The 23,456-nt window shown below is 38.8% G+C and overlaps 1 protein-coding gene across 10 annotated transcripts in view; it reads right to left on the reverse strand.

Moving 5' to 3' along the window:
- LOC127412128 (zinc finger MIZ domain-containing protein 1-like) overlaps nucleotides 1-23,456 on the reverse strand; it is a 143,337-nt gene that overhangs the window by 14,594 nt on the left and 105,287 nt on the right. For 9 of the 10 annotated variants that reach the window (XM_051648237.1, XM_051648236.1, XM_051648243.1 and 6 more), the window contains 14 exons: nucleotides 11,516-11,651; nucleotides 9,663-9,777; nucleotides 9,351-9,568; nucleotides 7,236-7,431; nucleotides 6,833-7,123; nucleotides 6,311-6,493; nucleotides 6,028-6,096; nucleotides 4,625-4,793; nucleotides 4,074-4,215; nucleotides 3,746-3,956; nucleotides 2,749-2,854; nucleotides 624-784; nucleotides 184-251; nucleotides 13-81 (listed from right to left, as the gene is read on the reverse strand). In XM_051648237.1, coding sequence (XP_051504197.1) covers nucleotides 13-81; nucleotides 184-251; nucleotides 624-784; nucleotides 2,749-2,854; nucleotides 3,746-3,956; nucleotides 4,074-4,215; nucleotides 4,625-4,793; nucleotides 6,028-6,096; nucleotides 6,311-6,493; nucleotides 6,833-7,123; nucleotides 7,236-7,431; nucleotides 9,351-9,568; nucleotides 9,663-9,777; nucleotides 11,516-11,651 — 2,134 coding nt within the window. Of the gene's footprint in view, nucleotides 1-12; nucleotides 82-183; nucleotides 252-623; nucleotides 785-2,748; nucleotides 2,855-3,745; nucleotides 3,957-4,073; nucleotides 4,216-4,624; nucleotides 4,794-6,027; nucleotides 6,097-6,310; nucleotides 6,494-6,832; nucleotides 7,124-7,235; nucleotides 7,432-9,350; nucleotides 9,569-9,662; nucleotides 9,778-11,515; nucleotides 11,652-21,648; nucleotides 21,706-23,456 lie in introns of those variants that run through there. The other variant, XM_051648245.1, reaches the window with a different exon arrangement.

Consider the following 23,456-nt stretch of genomic DNA (forward strand, 5'->3'; position numbering starts at 1 on the left):
CAATAAACTTACTTTTGAATGGCATTGAGAATTCCCCACATGTACTGATCCACTTCCAGTCCTTCCAACAATGCTGTTTTACTGGGGACAGAGAGAAATATAAATAAATACAAAGCTAAAAGGAATGACAGATCATGTTTATCTGGTTCTCTGAAACAATTCTTATTGTTGTTTGCCACGCACTTGCATACAGGACATCGCCACGTTCCTCTCTCACAGTTTAGCTGCAGATAGGACTCCAAGTCAAAGCACTGCAAAAGAAAATCGCAACATCAGTAAATTCAATTAATGCCAAAATAACAGAGCCACTATAAGTGACCTTCACTGCGTGGACAAAAAGCACACTTTTACACTTGTGTCCTGCTACCTAATGTTTCCTCTGTTAATCTGAAATATTAACAGAGGAATTCTATTTGTTGCAATTGGTAACCCCACCCAAAGAGAAATCTCATTTGACCAAAGTCCTGGCTCCTCTTTTAAACAACACACATGAACAAGGAAAGATTTATTGTGGAAACATTGGATATTATACAAACACCAGCATCCCATGCTGGAGAGCAGCATTGCTGGTCTTTTAATCAGGGTCATCTGGTTGTAGATACAAAAGCACTACAAAAGTTTACCTGCACGTGTTTGCAGTCGTGTCCCCTAGCAGGGAGTTGGATCCGTCGGAATGTGACTGGACATTTGAGGGACACTTTGATGGCTGTCTGCTCTACTCCATCCTCTCCGTTTAGTGTGGCATTCCCAGAGGAGGCTGCTACACTACTGAAGTTTCGTTTAACTGCAAAAAACAAAAAAACAACAGAGATATTGTAACAACCAAGTGTGTGATGAAGATGATAATGGGTGATTTTCACAAAACCTGTCAAGAAAATATCCTGGTATTTAACCTCGTGCTACCGAGTGAACACATACGTGGATGTTGTATTTTGGCTTCGCTATATGCAATGCATAATTTAATTTAAACAGACCGATCTCAGTTCAGGAGACTCTGTGCTGTCAGTAAAGAGTTAAACTTTCGACGTACAGGGTCATGTGACCAAACAATATGGCGCCTACCACAGCGAAGTTTCTAACAAAACTACATCTGGTTAGAAACCTAATTACGTTTTTACACTGAAACCTGTCTGTGTCAAAAGATCAGAGTCTCTAGTTTAATTCGATATGGCATTTTTAAAATTTGAGTGATTTATCTCGAAAAGCCACGTTGCTAAACACAATGTACACTATTGCGTACTTTAGCAAATTTTTTCCTTAGAAATCCTCTATTTACTGTGCATTGTCACATTGAGAATCATCAAAATCTGAAAAATAATGCTTTCTGAGGCTTTATATGGAGTTAGGATGAAAAAATAAGGTGCATTTCGAACTGTTCTGAGACCAGTGCAGACAGACAGCACATTAGACATTAAGTCATTCACTAAACAGGGAGCAAGGGAGTATTCAAGTGCATTCAATCCAAACTTCCTATCAAAAGTTCAGTTTCAGGCTGCAGATGATGTTTTAACTACACAACATGTTTGGCAGACATAGGACAATGGTAATCAATACTTAGATTCAGAATTTATCATTTTATTTTAACATGGTTGGCAGTGATTGGATGATGCTGGCCATTACTTTGAATCAGAATTAATTATGCTAATTTCTGATGTCATGAATAACCAACACTCCAGGAAACATTATAAATATTTGTATTGGAAAAAAAAATCTGACTTTCTATAGCTTGATATTATTTAAAATTTCACAACTTAGTCACGCTTATCCACATACAGTATGTTGCCTTACATTTTTAGGAAAACTATTTGCTCTACAATTATTATTATTTTGTTTATTAGGTGCTACTAGTTACAAATGAAAAAGGGAAATGGAAATGCACACAGCAGAATTTTTTAAAGTATTACAATGATTTCTGACAGGCAGCACAGAGGGAGTACTAATATGATGCATAAATGTTTAATGTTTTAAAAAATATTTTACAATATTAAACAATTTTCACATTGCGGTAATGGAAACTGGGAGTTAAAATGTGCGTAACTGTCATGAAAATAATGTCATAATATCCACATTTTTAATGGCCTTAAAATAGGCTTCAGTTTCTATATGAAAATATTTGGGGTAAAATAGGAGATTTTGGAGTAAAATCAGACCCGGGGCCTCCTTTACGTTCGATCAGATTTGATTTTAAATTCCATGGATTTGATCCTACATCAAAAGTGAGGAACAAATTGAGATTTATAAAGGCAGAAACTGATGTGAAAATGTTCTCATGCGTATGCCAACTGACAAGCATGTGTATAAAGTTTTTTTGTGCTTATACTCAGGTGTGCCAGTGCGTGTTGACTTGATTTTGTTTATTTTTAACAGGCAGGTGTAAAATACGTAATATGTCAAGCACATTTTTGGAGCGAATAGGAGGAGAGATAGTTAAACGCACCGCAACAGTCTCATATTTAAAACTTGCTTACATTTTGTTTTATCAATTCATCCTTTAGCCTCATCTCATGTTGTTGGGGACATAAATAAAAATGAATGATTTGACTAAAATGCAGCATAATCAATAATGTTTTATAAATAATTTGTAGGAACATTTAGGAAATTGTTGTATGTTCACTTTTAATATCATTTGTCTTTATAAATGAGGCCCCAGGACCTTTCGCCCTAATACAGAGTGGCAGATATCAGTGAATTCCAAAAATATGCAGCAATGGAAAAGCTCAAAAATATCTGCTTTAAGCATGAACTTACTTTTGGTAATGCAGTGTTCGGCAGGCAGGAGTCTCTTCTTCAGAAGACCCTGCAGGACTGATCTCACCGACGGCCTGTGGACCAGCTGCAGCACGAATAAGTGTGACTGCAACAAGACATGAACATTTTACAATCCAGTGAAAAGCATATAAAACCCCTGGCAAAAATGATGGAATCCCCACACTTGGAGGATGTTCACCCAGCTTTTTTACTTCATAGCAAATAAACAAATCACAGATATGACACAAAACAATTTTTGTTTAATAGCTGAACATTCTGGCTTTGTGAAACATCGCTCAAACAAATTAAATTACATTATTTTAATTAATGACATATTTTTCAATCCCATTTCATTCAGCCAATTTCTTACAGTTCTGTCACAAACATTGACTCCTGTTTCTGCCCATTTGTTTTTCATTTGTTTTGTGCATTTTCTATTTTCAAGGCATATTGCTTTGAGTTTTCTATCCTGACACTTTGACGTCTTCCTTGGCCTACCCGTATGTTTTCCTTTTATAACCTTCCCATTTTGTTTATACTTGCACCAAATTTTTTACATTTTCCTCTACTTGATCAGGAAAAAAATATGCCATTAATTAACAATAATGTAATTTAATTTGTTTGAGGGATATTTCACGAAGCCAGAATGTTCAGCTATTAAACAAAAATTGTTTTGTGTCATATCTGTGATTTGTTTATTTGCTACAAAGTAAAAAACTGAGTGAACATTCTCTAAGTGTGGTGATTCCATCATTTTTGCCAGAGGTTGTAGAATATCCTTTATATGACACACTATCTGTCGCTGACCTTTCAAACAAGAAAGTACAAAACTGACACCAGCTGCAAATGTAGAGGGAAGGCAAACACAGAAGCTGCTTCAAATCAGTGTTATCTGATTTAATATTAGATGCCGTATAACAGCTCTCTGATATAACCATTACATGAAAAACTATACATTATAGAAGATATTTTGGAGCAGCAGAGGAGGAATACTCACACAACAGCAGGCTGTGACTGTGATTTGGATGGTGTTTCTTCCCGGCTGACACACATGCTTCAGGTGCAGCGGTTTGTGGGATGTCTTATTGTCACCCCTCTCAATTGTGAGGGGGGTGGCGTTGACGCTGACTTGGACGGACGCTGGCCAGTTGGTGTTCATTTGCCGGTCCTCGTGGTGGTAGCACTTAAACTGCAGCTCCAGATCAGACCTGTGGGACATGCAGAAACAGTTTTAGTGTAATATAACAAGCTCAGAGAGTAGATGTCATTGCGGATAAACAAGCTTGCTTAGTACATGGCAGGTAGTAAAGTAGCACACCACTAACCTCCACATGAGTGTCTGGTGGACGGAGGGGCGCAGATGGAAGACGTGGTTACTGACGGCCAGGTTGTGCTCTAGTCTGAAGGGCTCCAGCACCACCCCATCCCTTACAGGGAATGTTAGACGCAGCTCTTCGTTGGGATTGGCTAAAGGAACAAATTTAGAGATTCAGAAGTGCTCACTGAGAGTCTCTTACTAAGAGTCCTAATCAATAATGCAGAATTTTCATTTTTGGGTGAACTATCCCTTTAAGTGTTACTTGAGTCCTCTGTAATAGTAACAGTGTGTGAGATGCACAGGGAAGCTCGCCTTTCAGTTCACATAATTTCGTTTTTTCCCACTGAAGCTCATATATTATGAATGAGCTCTGAGTGGATGTGAAAAATGCACAAATCTAAGATAAATGGGACTTTTTTTCACCCAGCTGCAGGAGCTGAAAGGTTCAAAGGGTTCTCACGGATTTACTTCTGATAGACTGTGACCGAGCTTGTAAAACAGGCAATGTAGAGATCAACGAAATTAAATGGTTGTGTGAGATTTCTCTGCAGGACTCACTCAGAGGTGGAGGCAGAGACGTCATGTTTGGCTTCATGTCTGGAGGAAACGGGGGCTTGACGTCCTGGTTGGGTGACGGGTATGGAGGGATACTACTTCCTGGAGTCATGGGTGGCGTGGGGTTTCCAGGAACTGGCGAGTGGGGGTAGTTCACCACCTGCCGAGGAGGCTTTAGTTGAAGAAACACAAACACTCAATGCAATGCCTAAATATATAGCAGAACTGCACACACTGAAAAGATTAAACATACAGTGGCCCCAAAATGTAAACAAAAGCATTTGGACACTTCCTGATTGTCCATAGTTAATGTGATGAACTAGACTTGTGCAGGACACCTGTGTAAACTTGAGGGAAACTGACTTCATACATCCACTTAGATCACTTTGGGACCAGTTGGTTAAAGAGATATTTCACCCAAAAATTACAATTTTCTCATAATTTACTTACCCTCATGCCATCCCAGATGTGTATGACTGACTTTCTTCTGCTGAACACAAATGAGGATTTTTAGAAGAATACCTTAGCCCTTTTTTTTTACTATAAATTATCCTCCCTATCCAGTACGTGGCGATATGTAAATCAACAAAAACAAAAGAAGAAGAATGTGGAAGTGAAAGCGAAAGTGTAGATTCATGGTAAAAAAGGACTTAGAGGAATGTTCCGGGTTCAATACAAGTTAAGCTCAACTGAAATAATTTGTGACAATGATGATTACCATAAATTCATTTCGACTTGTTCCTCTTCTTTAAAAAAAGCAAAAATCGAGGTTCCAGTGAGGCACTTACAATGGAAAGGAGGAACGAGTCGAAATACATTTTTGTGGTAATCAACATTATGCCACAAGTGCTGTTGATTTAGGTTAACTTGTATTGAACCCGGAACATTACTTAAAAGTATTGATCTGTTTCTCACCCACACCTATAATATTGCTTCCAAAGACATAAATTAAACCACTGGAGTTGTGTGAATTACTTTTATGCTGCCTTTATATGCTTTTTGGAGCTTCAAAGTTCTGGCAACCATTCATTTGCATTGTATGGACCTACAGAGCTGAGATATTCTTCTAAAATCTTCATTTGTGTTCAGCAGAAGAAATAAAGTTATACACATCTGAGATGACATGAGGGTGAGTAAATGATGAGAGAATTTTCATTTTTGGTTGAACTATCCCTTGAAATATAATTGCAAAAAAAAAAAAAAAAAAAGCTCTGAAAAGTGACATTAGTTCTGAGAAAAGCTCTAGCATCATTTGTTTGCAGATACCACTTGATTTGAGATTTTATCATCAAATGTAATGACTTTTATACATTTTTAAGCATCACTTAAGTGTCTAAATATCTTTTGGGCCACTGTATGTGTATGCAAATAAAACATAGGGAAGTAAGAAAGGTTTCTCCACTTACCCCATTTCCTTGATTGAACCCATAACCGCCTCCAGAGAAAGTGTTACTCTGACCATTAAAAGGCTCTTGCTGAAATAAGAAAAAGCAATACATGTTGAAAAACAACATGGAAAGCAAGTAATATGCCATTTAGAGCATTTTCATCATCTTTATTCATTCTCTTTGCGTAACTTTTGTCGTCATGGTTGGCATGAAAAAATATGAACAGTCAGAGAGATAAACAACACTTCTCTAACAGTGTAATGATTTAGATGAATGTTCCAAACAAGCAAAATTAATTTACCTTATAGTATTGGCCCATGGCTACTCCTGCTGGGGGATATTGGCCAGAGCCCTGCTGTCCCGGCATCCTCTGACCAGGGTAATTGGGTGAAGGAAGAGGTCTAGAGGCATTTGGGTTAGGGTACTGCCCTTGCTGGTTGGGAAACTGGCCATTGGGTCCAAACTGCTGGCCTCCATAGTTAGGCTGTGAAAACCACACAAACAATTGGTTTACCAAACAAATAGCAAATATAAAATGCTTGCTGCAAGTCAGTTTTAAAGGAATCATTCACCCACAACTGATAATTGTTTACTCACCCTCATGTTGTTCCAAAACCCTATGATTTGCTTTATTCCGTGAAACAGAAAATGAGATGTACAGGAGAGTGTCAGCCACAGTCAACATTGTTTGACTGAGGCTAACATTCAGCCTAACATCTGCTTTGGTTTTCCACAAAAGAAAGCCAATGATGAATGATGACAGAATTTTTATTTTTGGGTGAATTATCCCTTTAAGCTTTGGAATTGTGTACCGTGGTCTTACCTCTCCAGGATAAGGCCTCTTAGTGCCCTGCATGGGCATGGACTGAGGTCTGGGGCCAGGATATCCCTGTTGGGGCATCCTTTGGCCGTGGCCACCGAAGGGTCCCATCCCTGGACCTCTGGGCTGGTTCATGCCCATGGGTGGGCCACTCACGTTGGAGCTATTCATGCCGGTTCCCATACCAGCTGGGTTCATGCCTCCTGCCATGGACGGTGGGCCACGGGGACCAGGCTGGTTCATGTACTGGCTGTTGTAGCCTTGCGTAGGTCCCATCTGGAAAGACGAACAGACCTGTGGAGAGGGCCAATAGCACTTGAATGGGTGGGCTCACAAAAACATTCAGTGCAAGCCAAGTAGAAGGCAAAACACTTGGGCACATAGTTTTTCTTTGTAAATTACCAACCTGGTTGTACTGGTTTATTTCTTTGTTGGTCTCTTGCAGGGCAGCTACAGTAGCCGTGGCAGTGGCGGTCGCTGTGGCAGCGGCAGCAGCAACAGCGGCGGCGGCAGCTGCAGCAGCAGGTTGGGTGAAATCAGAGGGGGGGCGTGTATGAGGGGGCATGCCGATCCCACTCTGAGCATTCGGCCCACCAGGGTAACTAAGTAGAAGAAATATACACACACTCAAATAAAACGTCAATATAAAAACTAAAAAGTTTGAGGCCACATCCACACTAATACGTTTTAGTTTCAAAACTGGAGCTGTCAAAATTAACGCATTAACACTTGCGATTAATTTAAAATGTTTAACACGTTAATTTTTACTTTAATACGATTACCTCATTTAGCAATTTTCACATTATATACTGTCTGACATTTTCATTCAGCTCCATGTCAGTTCTGAACACTGGCTGGAATTGGGCAGAATCTTTGCGTTGTGTCCCAGGATATTACACTGACATACACACCACAAACACAAACACAACAGTGATTCTGTGTAAATGATCAAGTGATGGAGAAATTACCTCTTACAAAACAAACACAAATGGCACTTGTGGCAAAAATCAAGTACTTTGCAGCCTTTGTAACACAGAATTTAATAACCACAGAGGCACTTCAAGCTATCACCTTAAAGACAAACATACGATAAATGGCACAGATGAGGGATCGCTGCGGTAGGCTAGCTTGTTCTCCCGTGTGCGGTCTGTTGACGCCCAGCTCAAAGTTCAAATGATTTCAACTTTTAACATGTTGCTGCTGATCTATCGAACCGTCAACTATGTTCTCTGCAGCGCTTTTCATGTGGAGTTCAAAGTGGTGCTTAACACTGGATATCAAGTGGATTGTCATATTCTGTTAGCTGATTAATATTAATATTGGATGAGGGTTTAAGAGATTTAATGCCCATTGCAACGAATACGCAACCTATGGGGTCTGGTTCTTTCATTTATTCAACTTCTCACTTAGACTTTGGGAAACATTTAGAGTTATCTGAATTGGTGCTATTTTAGTCAATTGTACGATAACTGGAAAAGTATAGAGTCAAAGTTTTTGCACTTTCAAGATCTGCGAATAATCAAGAATTAACAAGGAAAAATCATGCGATTAATCGTGATTAAATATTTCAATTGACTGACAGCACTATTGAAAGCGCATAGATTTTGCTACAGTTGCGCCTTTTATACACACTAGATTGGCGTTTCTTTTACCAAAAATGCTCTCTAGTACCACATACTTTGGAAAATTATTATGTTAGGAAACTGAAAGAGTTTTCAATCAAAAACGAAGTTGTGTGGATGTGGCAAAATCTAAGTTTTTAAATCAGGAAGTAACATTTTTTGTTTAGGATTTTGAAGATATTACAACAAAGAAATATTTGGGCATAATATTTAAGATTCTGCACTATTTTTAGTTCATGAATGAAATTTGTGACACTGAACATGTCAGCTCCTTTGTACAAAAGGTCAGATTTCATTGTTAACATTGTAACACAAAAGACACTCTTTGTCATTTGAAATTTTAAAATCATGCTGGAATAACATGGATCATCATGTTTTCCACAAATTTGTGAAGTCCATGCCAGATCAAGTGCATGTTGTCATTAAATCAAAAGGGGCACATACTGTTCTGTACCAAATACTCAGAAATTCTGAACATCTTGTTAATTTTCAATTCAACATTTGACTCAAATTGGTATGCTTATAATTTAAAATAAAAAAAAACTATTAAATTTGAAAAATGCAAAACATTTTCACAAATGGGCTGGAAAATACTAAAATTCTTTATTGAAATAACAATGACTGGGACTGAGGAACTTCAGAGGATCTGTAGTCTGTCTTTGCTCTTGGCACAACATGAAGGTGATATCACATTATCTTCCTTTTTGGGGAAAAACATCCTTAAACTTAGTGTTGGCTTGGCTTTAAAACCTTGTGTCAAATATCATTAATAGGAAACTCTGCTGTAGCTTATTGAATCTCCCAGAGTGATGCAAAGCTAGACTCCTTCCTTTGTCAAACAACTTCCTATCATCTGGTCTGCCTCTCTAACACTTTAATACAAGCTCTTGAAACACTACCTTCCACCAAAGCCTCCTCCACCTGGGTGCCCTGGACGGCCATACATGCTTTGCTGCATGTAGGCCTGGTTGGATCCCCCTTTGGCTGAAAACTGTTGTTGTTGGCCAGGGAACTGAGGTGAGTTCATCCCTGGGTTGTTGGCTGACATACCCGACCCTAGTGCATTGCCTCCGGGGTTCATGGGATTGTTGGTGTTGGCCATGGGGTTACCCAATACCTAGATCAAAAGCAGCATAGGTTAAAAGATCAATGTTATTGTTACCAATGTTATTGTTTTCTTTTTGTACACTTCAGCAATATGTGTGACTCACCTGACTTTGTGACGTATTGGTAACTCCCCACACCGTTGTAACCACTGACAATGAACCCGGGGCCTGGTTAGCATTCTGTTGCCAGGGAACGGCGTCATATGGAAAGGACCCATCACTACAAAACAGAGTTCAAACAGTAATGTGATATCAGTGGAATCAAGCGCAAATATGCATTGAGAAGGAGTGAAGGTGGGGGTTTGATAGAGTCAGAAACAGCCCTAGGGTTTACACAGAGAAAAAGCTCCTTCCTGTCTACGTAGACATTTGTTGTTCTGTGAAAATGAAGCTGTGAGCACAAAATGTTCTATAAAACATCAGTAAGCTAGTCTATTTCCTCAACCTCTTGACTCCAGATACTCTTTCCAACGCGGCAAAGCTTTCTTTGGAAATCTATCAAAGACCCTGTTTACACGTGGAATTAAAGGGATAGATCACCCAAATATTTAAATTCTGTCATCACTTACTTACTCTTATGTTGTTCCAAACTGTTTGAGTTTCTTTCTTTTGTGGAACACATGAGGAGAAACTATGAACAATGTTGATGCTGCTCTTTTCCATACAATGAAAGATAATGATGACTGAGGCTGTCAATCTCTAATATTCTGCCTAACATGTCCTTTGTGTTCCATGGAATAAAGTATGTCATATAATTTTAGAACGACGTTTACATGAGTTTTATTTATTTTTTTCACTTTTGGGTTAACTTTCTTTTTAAGAAGTGTTTTGAGTGATCTGATCACAAATGGATACCGTTAAATACAGGTGTAAGAGCGATCCAAAACGTTTTGTGATCGGAATACTGAAACCACATCCGGAGATGTAAGCGCAGCGTAGTTCTAGCGGGCAGACTAGCAGCTGTACATCATCGCACCATTAGCTAGGTAACTCTTAGCCAATCACATGTAAGCCATTGCTTTATATGTCTGCTCACAATCTATCACATTGCTGTTTCAGTGTGCTAACACGGCAACCTCCACCACCCCACCACCACCAGATGAGTCCCGTCATGCCCGGGGTTAGACTCCTCGCCCCTGCCTCCTATCTCCGGCAGGATTTGATGGTTCCGAGTACAACTTCTTCGGACCGCCAGACGGGGCTTACGCCGAAGAGAGACATTACATTTCTGTTTTATATTCATCAAATAAATGTCATCTTAAATTTAACTCAAGTCTGCGAGTCTTCCTGATAGAAGTGGTTTTCTTTTTTGCATCGAATCATCATGCAGTAACACAATGACGTAATGAGTGATGTATGCAATCAGGAGGACTTCTAAGCTGTCCTGGGTTTAGGAGCTACTTTTAGCGTTAAAATGCTTCATGAATTAATTACTCTTAGATGAAAATTTTACGAGTCCTAAAATTAGGAGTGACGCCCCTAAAATTTCCATGTTAGGAGCTACTTTTAGCCTTAAGATTTTATTGTGAATAAGGGCCCAGATCACTTGAGACATTCTTAAAACCAGGTGTAAACAGGGCCAAAAAACAGCTCTCTCAACCTTTCTAAGAAATGTACCAGGACATTAATGTTACATTTTAATGTTCTATCTTCCATTTGTTTAGAATGTTCTGAGAATGGGTTTCATCAACACAGCTTTAAGGTGATGTCATGTTTACAGTGCTGTTAATGAAAGCGTGGTCAATGACTTCTTGGAAAAGGCTTGTCTTCAAGATCACATGGCACATAAAAACAAACAATTCTGTGCTGGATGATTGCACTAGGCCTGTAAGTCCATTTCAAGAGGAAATTTAGTTCTGAGAAAGCAGTTGTAGAGGCCAAACTACACTGGTTTTTAACAGTGCCTGGACCAGCTCCATTGAGTGTCGGGTTAGTGATCTACAGAGCTGAGTACTGACCCGTGAGAGAGTGAGGGCTTCATGGAGTTCATGGGTGGCTGTAAGGGCACTTTGCCCTGTGGATCGCTCTGACGATTCTTCTGGTGCCGCAACAAGAGCAGTCGCCCCAGCTCCTCGCACCAGGACGACAGGAGAGCTACAGAAAAAGGAAAAACAGAAAGAGAGAGAGATCAGAAAGGCCCCGGAGCACCCAAACAAATGAACTTTCGGCCTCTATGATATTCTGGTCGCTACATATGGCTCAGGTCCCTTCAATACAATTCTATGGGATTTTTTTTTTGCCCGTTTCATTATTTGTCAGATGTAAATTATAAGTCAGGTCACTTAGAAAGGTAATAGCACACCTCTTCTAAACAAACCACAAAACTTTAGATAATATTTATGCGGTGCAGGACGAGTTACCTGCCGGAGATAAATATTTAAGGCTAGGGGTTTGTTCAAATCCCTAATCCTCAGTATGAGCAATAGTAATTGCCAAGGCAAGCATCACTAAATTAGGAGTCTCATAAATTCCTACAAGTGTCATAATCTCTGCATCAGTTTGTGTCTTTCCCACTAGATGTCACTACACTCTAGCCGAGGCAAAAGCCGTTGAGCTCCTCTATAACAGCTTGTCAGCATGCCTCTCTCTGGATCATATGCTTTTCATCTGCAGTGTACTGTAAGCACTGATTCTACTACAAAAGACCTGTCTTCCCCTCTCGCGAAGGGAGGATGATGAAGGAGACGGGGAGAGAAAGAGCAAGGAATGGGAGATGAGAATGAGTGCTGAAGATAGTGAATCATGCAGCTGATGTGTCCTGGCAGCACTTTTCTCCAGAGAGGGGTGACAAAATAAGCCTCTCGCCATGGCGATGGAGTCGGTTCAGGATGGCAGCAGCTGGCACGGGGCCAGACCCTCACCAAATCGATTCTGCACGGTGCATACGGCAGAAACACTGGTGCTGCATTTAAGTGCTCTTCTTACAAACGGTCCTTATATTTTTCAACTGACACTGTTTAGATACTCATGTAACTTGTAGCTGAGTCATTCTAAGCACAAAAATCTGCTATTAAGTGTTTTGCATGCTTAAATATACCAATTATCAATTACAAATCAATAATAAATGTTTTCTATTAAAAAATGTAAAAGAGCATAAGCATTTATATATATCCATACAGCCAGTCATAGACATTCCATTTAAAATATTTATTTAAAAAAATATATTAACATAACTTTGCCATGATAAAATGTGTATTGGTTTTCCCATTTACACGAAATCAATCACATCTGTATAAAGAAAACATTCATTTGAATCAAAACTGTGTTTGTGCATTTTACGTCCCCCATCACACCACTTTTTTTGCCTCAAAATTTCAACTGTCTATTTAAATGACATAAAATTCGGAATATTCTACTGTTATTTAATATTCATAATCTGTTGTTTTTTTAAGCTTGATAATTTGTATCAAGCACAACATATCCACTCTGTCCCATAAAAAAGACAATATAAATATAAAATATAAAATTCTGCAATATAAAGAAAACTAATATTTGTGACTGCTGAATGTGAACAATAGGAGGCCATAAACTGATAACAGGGAGAGCAAAAGCCATTTTGGCTTAAAATGTTCCACCCCATCACAACCTCAGAATAAGATATTTATTAGCACTTTAAGACATTCTTTGTTTGAGAAAATGTTCAAATCTTACAGAAATGTACTTTAAAATCACCTTTCCAATGGAAAAGGCACCCTTTTCATAGAATGACTGTAAAAAAACAAGAAACTGTATTACACGCAGACAGAACAGGAATAAAAGCAGAAACTGTTTCAGTAGTGCAGCACCTCGTCTTTCTCTGCCATCAAACAGATTCTGCAAGGGACCTTGTAAAATATTCTCTCTCCCCTTAGATGAACAATACCTCTCTTTCTTTTCTAAATCTACTTCACAGACAGTAGATGAGTAAAAAAAAAAAAAAAAAAAAAGACTGGTACTGCTATTTGAACACAGAGGGTGGTGTCAAGAGTCCAGTATGTCTCACTCACTCTCTCTCTCTCTCTCTCTCTCTCTCTCGCTCTCTCTGAGTCTGCTGCAGAGAGACAGACGTCTGTCTTGGCTCTTTCCTCTCTAAATCGATCAGCCAGTAATGACTACTAAGACTGTTCAGCTGTCTCCATCGCCTTTATTGCTAGGGTAATGTAAATAAGCACACAAGCTACTAGAATTTACGGCACGCACACCTACTGTAAGTCTTATTTACCACAGACAGCACTTTAAGCTTCATATGTGTGACATAAGTCATTTCACATCTACATTAATAACCATTTCAGAATAAAATTCTAGGACTCTTAATGCATTGCTCAATCCAAACTGGAGCTCTTCCAAGAAACCGTTATTCAATATTCCAGCAGCACCTGACTCCCTTTCCTTTCCAAGTTCAAACACACAATTACAGAAAATCGCGTTTGTGTAAATATATCAAAGGGGTCTTTTTCAAAGAGAACACTTCTCACCTCTCTGTGACAGGCGTGAAAGCCGTCCCAGCAGGATAGGAGCGGGAGGCTGGAATCACCCACCCACTTCAATGAGAATTATTCTACCCTGCCATTACAGAGAGCTTATCGGCTGGCTAAATCACTACCTCTGCATGCTGGCAACTGCTATTTTCGCACAAAAGACCAACTTAGAACTCATATGACAGGTTACAGCCAGACGCCGCCTGCCAATTTTCAACTGTTGTTCCCCACCTAGAATGCCTCCCACACCTAACAAAGATTAGAGCTCTCCCGCCTACGATTCAACCAGTAAACTAGCGAACAAACAAGCGGTGCTTAGCCTAATCATCACGGCACCTTCCGTCAACGTAAAATAGCCCACTCGACAAGCTAAATACGACTACACAATTTCTCCCACAAACATCATTTCCTCCGGGACAAGTCTGTTTTCATACAGTATCAATGTGTAACGTTTACTACAATATGATCTCTCTATATGGCATGCTACTGGTATCGGTATCCGATCCGATACTGTGCTCATCTACTCACACTTGTTCAATTTTTTCAACAGAACTGTGCAACTGGAGTGAAATTACAAGATTTAAAGCATCTATGACAAATGAATTCACAATATTGATGGCTGTGTAGAGCTGCTGTTGTAAAAAAAAAAAAAACAGGTATTCCAATCGACGAGGAAAAAGAAGCAACTTTCTTTCAAAAAGAACGTTTTTCCAAAAACATGGTATTGGCCCATCCCTACTCAACATTAAATGTGCATTAATCACGTTTCTCTTTCATTCTCTAATAAAACACTTCTTTCTACCTCCATTTCCCTCTCATCTGTCTCTTTTCCCTCATTTACTCCTGCTTACTTTGCCAGAAACCTGCTTCAGTAAAGGTTGAGTTGAGTGTTATGTTGGCAGTAGATTGCTGTAGCTCTGTGCCGGGTCTGCAGCAGTGGACATTTCAGTGACATGGCTCTGTGTTGGGTCTATGTCAGTGGGCATTATGGTGGCAAGGCTGGCTCACAGTGGTGTGCACCAGGCAGGAATCCCAGCAGGAACAGAGAAGTACTGACATAAAAGCTTTGCCAACGGCAGACACTAAAACTGAGATTTGCTTACACCAGCCAGACTCCAATCCAGTCTAAGGTTTAGCATACAGTATGCTGTTTATTATCACAACAGAGCAGCTCCATCAACTGCTGATAGACACGGTGTAAAAAAAGTAATTTCATTGTGAAAACAAAGACATTAACAGTGTTTACAAAATAATTATACAAAAAATTCTGGTTCCGATTTTGACCTTAAAGCTCAATTTTGTGATCTGTTGCAAAATGTGTAAGACTACAAATCATAATGCAACTTAATACAGTAAAGTTCTACAAGTTCTTAAACTTTATCTCTGTCTTTATCGCTGTCTTCTTAAACTGTCTCCTTCTATGGCCAGCTTTCTCGTAGTTAAATTTGACATTTTATAGCATGTTTAAATCACATGTGTTTGTGCATAAAGTATGTTTCTGGCCCAATTCTGAAGGTAAAGGGTTTGTTAAAATCCTCAACTTGGAGTATGACCAAAAATAATATTGCAAGCGCCACTGAAAATACTTTAATAAAATATGAATTTTCTCGCTATTTTAAAAAAGATCATACTCTGATTGAGCAGACAGGCACATTTGGTAGCACTGCAAGATCCATGCTATCCATACAAGGTCTGTGGCTCTGTCCACAGTGACTCATATCAGCCATGTTCTGCTGTTCCTAAATATGCCAGACTGCAGCAAAAACAGTCTTACTGAGCAGAAAACAGCCTGTGGCTCTACAGACTTCTGGCAAACCAGACCAGAGAGAAAGACACTACACAACTCTACTTCATATAATCACAGTTTGGCGATGTTCTGTATCTGATTTGACCCAAGACTTCTCAGCCAGGCTAACCCTTGCCAAAAGCATTATATGGTCTTCGTCTTACCAATTGCTTATTCACTGAATTTATTGGTTCTTTAATAAGTGCAGCTTTGGAAAGTGGGACTAATATCAGAGGTGTGTGAATTTTTGAGCAAAGGAGTTTAAGCAAGTTTACTTGTGAGCAATTCCCAGCCAATCACAGAACCTGAGGACAGAACTTGGTTTGTTTTTAAAGACATCAAGTCTTTCAAGCTAATTAATGTTTGATCTCAAACCAATTTTTTTGTGAAAAAAATTAAAAATACAGTTAGGTAATTTTAACCAAAGCTAAAGTTCCACTAAATGTTTCATTGTCCCTCCCACATTAATATGTATTATGCAAAATATAATGCACAAGTATAGGGCTCTGTACAACAATAATGATTATTTTAATGGCTTTGCAATGCAAGCATCAAAGTATGTAAATATATTAATACTATACAGTTGAAGTCAGAAGTTTACATTCACTTAGGCTGAAGTCATTAAAACTCATTTTTTAACCACTCCACTGATTTAATATTAGTATCGTTTAGGACATCTACTTTGTGCATGACACAAGTAATTTTTCCAACAATTGTTTACAGACAGATTGTTTCACTTTTAATTGACTATATCACAATTCCAGTGGGTCAGAAGTTTACATACACTTCACAAGTTAACTATGAATTTAAGCAGCTTGGAAAATTCCAGAAAATGATGTCAAGCCTTTAGACAATTAGCTTCTGATAGGAAGTGTACTGAATTTGAGGTGTACCTGTGGATGTATTTTAAGGCCTACCTTCAAACTCAGTGCCTTTTTGCTTGACATCATGAGAAAATCAAAAGAAATCAGCCAAGACCTCAGAAAAAAAAAAAAAAAATTGTGGACCTCCATGACATCATGCTTAAAAAACACTTTGCTGCATAAGTTTTGGTTTATCGCAAGACATCTGCCCTTAAGCCGTTTCCATACAGAAATATTTGCACGAATTGTGTAACTTTTGCCTCCCAGATGTCCCTAATCCCCCCCTGTACTGAGACAATTCATTGAAATTAACCAGCTTTCTGTCATTTTAATTTCACAAATAAATGCAATCAGAAGACGAGGAATTGCAATCAAAAGGGAGCAGTTGCCCTTCTGATACGACTGTAATATTGGTCCTGATGTTGTGCCTATCGCAGGTTGCCACTGGTTCCGACCCGAAAGCAAATTGTCATGGCCCTGTTCAAGCTGGCAACCTGCACCAAGTAGTGGGGGAAACTTTCGGTCTTAGTATAAGGACCATCCATCGATGTGTATATGCTATGTGCACAGCTATTAAAGAAATATTTATGTGACATAATATCAGGGTTCACATATGATACATTCCTGATATTCAATAGGCTATTTTGAACAATCACCTAATCTAAAGCATTGCCATCACAACTGCATTATGTCCCGCATATTTTTCAGCAACTTTTAATGACCAACTGAACTTGATTGTCATCTAAAATTAATTTTAGTGTCATAATGAAATTAAAATTTTCTGAAGAAGCTCAGCAAATGCAATCCGAGGTAAAGAGATTTAGATTTAAAATATTTAAAAGTTTTAAAATGTTCAAAAGCTCGTTTTCTGAAAGTTAACTCAGCATTGGACAAATAGTTCTGATACATAAGTGTAGAACATTCTGAGTATGTCATTAAGCCGACTTTTTTAATCTACAGGATAAGGCTAATTTAAGTTTGTGTAAAGAAAAGGCAAGTATACAAGCCTAAAAAAAAAAAGTTTTTTTCATTTTTTTTTTCATTTGGTCATTTTTTTTTACAATTATTTTTTATTTAATGCTTTATTCGTTTGGTAATTTATTTAATTTAATACAGGAAATTTTGCCGGAATTTTATAGAATTGGGCTGTTAGTGATCCAAAAAAGCAAACTGATGCTTTTCTCCTAGTACTGTGTATTTTTTAATTTTTTATTTAAAACATCTTTGTGCACAGAAATGATATGTTTTGTGTATTGTGGGCTAATTCCATGACTGCCGTCAATTATTTTGAATGGTGTGGAAAAGCAACTTCAATAAATAAACGAATGGCTACCACAATTAAATTAATCGCAAAGAGTGGCCATTCATTTGTTCATGTGCACTTGTTGATGACAGGTGCATGATACAAGATATTTGTGTTGGCACTCCTGGAAGTGTCAAGACGCAGATGTGTTTGCAGCATCGGGTCTGTGCAGGTATGCCGTTAAGACCAATCCATAACAGTGCGGGTAATGCTTCACATACAATAAATTGGCTTTCAAGGATGTATACTTTGTCGTCATGATTAACACAGGCTAATGACTGGGGTAAATTCTGTCATGTGTCACAAAATGTTTGCGTTAATGTCAATTTTCTCATGACATATGAAGTATCGACATGAGATGCGCTAGAGTTAAATGGAAAAATATTATGTCAACAAATGTGAAATTTTTGAGATATTTTGCGTATCCATCAGCTATATCGTAAACTTTTTGATGCGCTACATCTTTTGTTGCAAAAAAAACCAACCTTTTTTCGATCAATCTGGGAGTGTGTGAGAGCTAAAACTGATGCCACAGTGTATTGGCAGACATGCCGGCTGGCCTTCCTAGACCAATTAGGGTTTCCACAGTGTAAATACCCTACCCTGCTGTCCACATGGCCATACTATGTCTGTCCTTCATCCTCACCCCACTGAGACCATTGTGTCACCTTACCTGACCTATGAAACCAATGAAAGAGAAATCTAACAGCAGATACTGTCCATAATGGAGAATATGGTAGAGAATTCTAAGAACTTTGTTCAGGACTGAAAAGTCTTTCACACAAAGAAATAAAAAATGCAGGACAGAATGTGATTGTAAATTCTACTTCAAGTCACAGACAATCCAGCTATTTAAAAATATTGTCTCTGTGCCTAATTTTTATTAATTCACCCTAGATTCTTCCATCCTAAATAATGCAATCTGTTAAAGCAGGTCTTTACCAATGAGTATAAGCAGCTTATGGGAGAACTTCCCAATAGCCTACATAGAGAGATTTTTGTAATACCTCTGCACATTAGGCAGAAAAATGCATACTTGTGAAGAGCTATACAGAACAGAAAAATTAGAGCCAATGACATTGTATACAAGGAAGCGGGCAACCCAACTTCTTAAATCTAAAGAAATCTTAAGAGAAGACTTTTAACATTTTTAACATTATTATTTTGTGACGAGGAGGAGGGCGGGGCTGGGCCGTGACTACACACGCCCATGCCACATATTTATAGTAACATCCACACTTCAATGCCAAATAGCCAGCGCACCACAGATTTGAACGCCCCTTGTGTGTTCATTTATTAAATACTTTGGCTAATTTGATTCAGCTAAATTTTACACATTTGTGGTCCTCTGCTGTTGTAGCCCATCCGCTTCATGTGTTGTGCATTCTGAGATGCTATTCTGCTAACTACAATTGTACAGAGTGGTTATCTGAGTTACCGTAGCCTTTCTGTCAGCAATACTCAAACCAGCCCATCTGGCACCAACAATCATGCCACAGTCGCAATCACTGAGATTTTTTTTTCTCTCCATATTCTGATGGTTGATGTGAACATTAACTGAAGCTTCTGACCCGTATCTACATTATTTTATGCATCGCACTGCTGTCATGTGATTGGCTGACTAGATAATTGCATGAATATGTAGGTGTACAGGTGTTCCTAATAAAGTGCTCAGAGAAAAAAAATAAATGACCCCTGTTCAAAAGTCTGCATACCCTTAGTTCTTAATACTGTGTATTGCCCCCTTTAGCATCAATGACAGCGTGCAGTCTTTCGTAATAGTTGTCTATGAGGACCCAAATTCTTGCAGGTGGTATAGCTACCCATTCGTCTTGGCAAAATGCCTCCAGGTCATGCAAAGTCTTTGGTCGTATTGCATGAACCACACGTTTGAGATCTCCCCAGAATGGCTCGATGATATTAAGGTCAGGAGACTGTGATGGCCACTCCAGAACCTTCACCTTTTTCTGCTGTAACCACTGGAGGGTCAACTTGGCCTTGTGCTTAGGGTCGCTGTTGTGCTGGAAAGTCCAAGAGCAACCCATGTGCAGCTTTCGTGCAGAAGAATGCAAATTGTCTGCCAGTATTTTCTGATAACATGCTGCATTCATCTTGCCATCAATTTTCACAAGATTCTCCGTGCCTTTAGAGCTCACACACCCCCAAAATATCAGTGAGCCACCACCATGCTTCACTATAGGCCTTGTTGACCCCTCTCCAAACAAAGCTCTATTTTGGTCTTGTCACTCCAAATTACAGTGTGCCAGAAGCTGTGAGGCATGTCAAGGTGTTGTCGGGCATATTGTAACCGGGCTTTTTTGTGGCATTGGCACAGAAAATGCTTCTTTCTGGCAACTCGACCATGCAGCTCATTTTTGTTCAAGTATCGTCATATTGTGCTCCTTGAAACAACCACACTGTCTTTTTCCAGAGCAGCCTGTATTTCTCAAACAATTCTTCTGGCAGTTGTGGCTGAAATCTTTCTTGGTCTACCTGACCTTGGCTTGGTATCAAGAGATCCCCGAATTTTCCACTTCTTAAGTGATTGAACAGTACTGACTGGCATTTGCAAGGCTTTAGATATCTTTATATATCCTTTTCCATCTATATAAATTTCCATTACCTTGTCCATTACCAGTTCTTTTCTGCTCCCCGTGGCTCAGTATCTAGCCTGCTCAGTGCATCCACGGGAGAGCTAACAAACTCTTTGACTATTTATACACAGACACTAATTGCAATTTAAAAAGCCACAGGTGTGGGAAATTAACCTTTAATTGCCATTTAAACCTGTGTGTCTGTAACAAGGCCAAACATTCAAGGGTATGTAAACTTTTGATCAGGGCCATTTGGGTGATTTGTTATCATTATGATTTAAAAAGGAGCCAAACAACTATGTGATAATAAGTGGCTTCATATGATCACTATCCTTAAATAAAAGACTTATTTTTTTTTTTTTGCATGATCATTCATATTTTCAAAATCAATGGCAAAATTTCACAATTTCTGCCAGGGTATGCAAACTTTTGAGCACAACTGTACATGTCCTACATCGCCGTAAAATTTGCACAACGCAGACTCACTAACTCTCTTCTGTCTATTTGAGAGAATCAAAACAGCTTGATGTTCTTTTGAATTGAAAAAGGAATTTGAAGCACACGGCACACTGCATGGTCTCTAAAGATTCAGCTATGATGGGAATGAATGACTGCGATGAAACGGGAAGAGCTCACAGAAAGACTTGTTAACCAGCAGCACATAAGCAAACGACACAGGGCAGCCCTGAAAGTGAGAGACACACGGATGAAGGCACAAAAATGGGAGGACAAAACAACATTCCTGTTCAAAGAACAGTCCGAAAAAAGACGGAAACGTGGAATGTACTGAATGCCTTCATAAAAGATGACAGGAAAAAAGCCATCCCGGTTAAATCTGAGATGACACTGTAGTCCATGCGTCTATGAAACTGGTATGGATGCTCAGTCAGCAGCCAATGACCCCCCACATATAAACCTCTGCAACAGAGGAAGCACACCAAAAGCGTCTGCGTCACCGTGACTCATCTCATCTGTGACTGTGCACAAATGAATAACAGAATGAATGCCCAGGATGATGATGAATAGAGAGAGAGAGAGAAACAGTGAGCTCTCCACAAGTCAAACAGTGCTAGAACACAGAAGAGTACCTGTGTCACTCTGACATCTCCTGCAGGTGCTGGTTTCTGTAGGGTTCAAATTCAACATTTTACTCAAGGGGGGAAAGCAATTATCAAAACAAGAAAGTATCAGTAAGCAGAGGTGATGTCATCAATGGGTGAACTGATGTCCTGGTTGAATTGATGTGACTAATGGGGTCCTGCTGGCTCTGCAATTGAGTAAACTCTAGGTTTTCCTGTACGAAACACTGACTTCTCTTTTTAGAAAAAAAAGAAATATCTAAAATCAATACATTTGCTGAAATATTCCAGGTTGCTTGCACATTTGTCAGATATTTCAGGTTTAAAGGTGCTATATGTAATATTTTTCCTGTACAAAATCATAAAATGACCATAAAATGTCATTAGAGAAATATGCTAAGTTGAAATACTGGCTTCTCCGATAACAATGCTACAGCCAGTATATTCTACTTTGAAGTTTCCATTCCAGGCCAGAATTTCTGTTTACGTTTTGGCCTGTGTGATCCCGCCCACTGCCACTCACCAATAGTATTTCGACACCACCGGGTTGCCAGATATGAACAAGTTTGCAGGCAAACAACACTGCTTGCTGAAGCCATGGAAGCCAGCAAACGAACTGGATCAGAGATAACAGATTCCACCCAACCTAAAAAGCCTCGCCATCCGTCTAAAAACCACCATGACCAGAGGCGTAGTAAAACAAGGATACATATTGGAGATGCCTTTGGAATATGGAGACAGCTTAAATCCCAGAAATCCTTTAAAATGGATGCTGAGTTGGCTAATTTGCATGTCAACATTCTGGCAACCCGCATGAGCTTCGAGTCTGGGGTGGGGCAGACAACTCTCCAATTTTTTAAATTTGGACTGCAGTACCCATTTCAAACGCTTGTTTGAATGCTATATCTTACATATAGCATCTTTAAATCAATTTTCTTTTCTCCAAAATAATTATATTACTAATAATTATTAATATATATTTAGAAGTAATAAAAAAACAATAATACATTTGTGTAATAACCCCTTACATGACTTTCCAACATTATACCTCTACGGTAATAACTAAACATGCCACAAATACGCCACTGAATATTTCATGAAGCAGCAGTGTAATTACAGTATGATTTATATGCATAGATCTTGATGACACTTCATTTGAATAACACACTTGTCAATTTATGAGGAAACCAAATCACCAAAGTCTTTATCCCTGAAGATTATGGTTCATAGCAAACATATCTCTACTCAACCTACACTAATGTGAACATGTTTTTTCTATTGGCCATGAGTGACTACCCTATATTACTAATAGAAATGATGGGGCTGCGATGATTAGTCAGCTGGTAAAGTTCTAGCTTATTTCAGAGTTCAGAGTCATTTGCCTATACATGTTGCAGTATATCTTAGTTATCCATCATCTTATTCTCGTTGTGTTTTTGTGTATTTTCAAAGATGGATGAACTCAACAACGATTTACAGTTGCCAAGCAATGTAGCAACTTGCCGCATCAACATACAATGTGTGGTTACAGATATATCTATATCTAGCGTTTATCAGCATTTTACAACGGCTTTGAACACAGAATTTATAGTTGAAACTATCCATTTTATACATATGCAATTTTTGGTTGAACCATGGTGATCTAAAAAAAAAACTTTACAGCAATCAGATCAGTTTATGGTTTATTTAGTTTGTTAAAACAGCCTACTTCTTTTGACGTTTACCTTGCATCCACTTTGTAACCAAGGGCAACAGTAAATGTTTGCACTGGGACAATAGCACTTTATCAGGATTTGTGGAAAATATATTAAATGCAT

Source organism: Myxocyprinus asiaticus, chromosome 21 (assembly GCF_019703515.2).
Source record: "Myxocyprinus asiaticus isolate MX2 ecotype Aquarium Trade chromosome 21, UBuf_Myxa_2, whole genome shotgun sequence".
NCBI classification, from domain to species: domain Eukaryota; kingdom Metazoa; phylum Chordata; class Actinopteri; order Cypriniformes; family Catostomidae; genus Myxocyprinus; species Myxocyprinus asiaticus.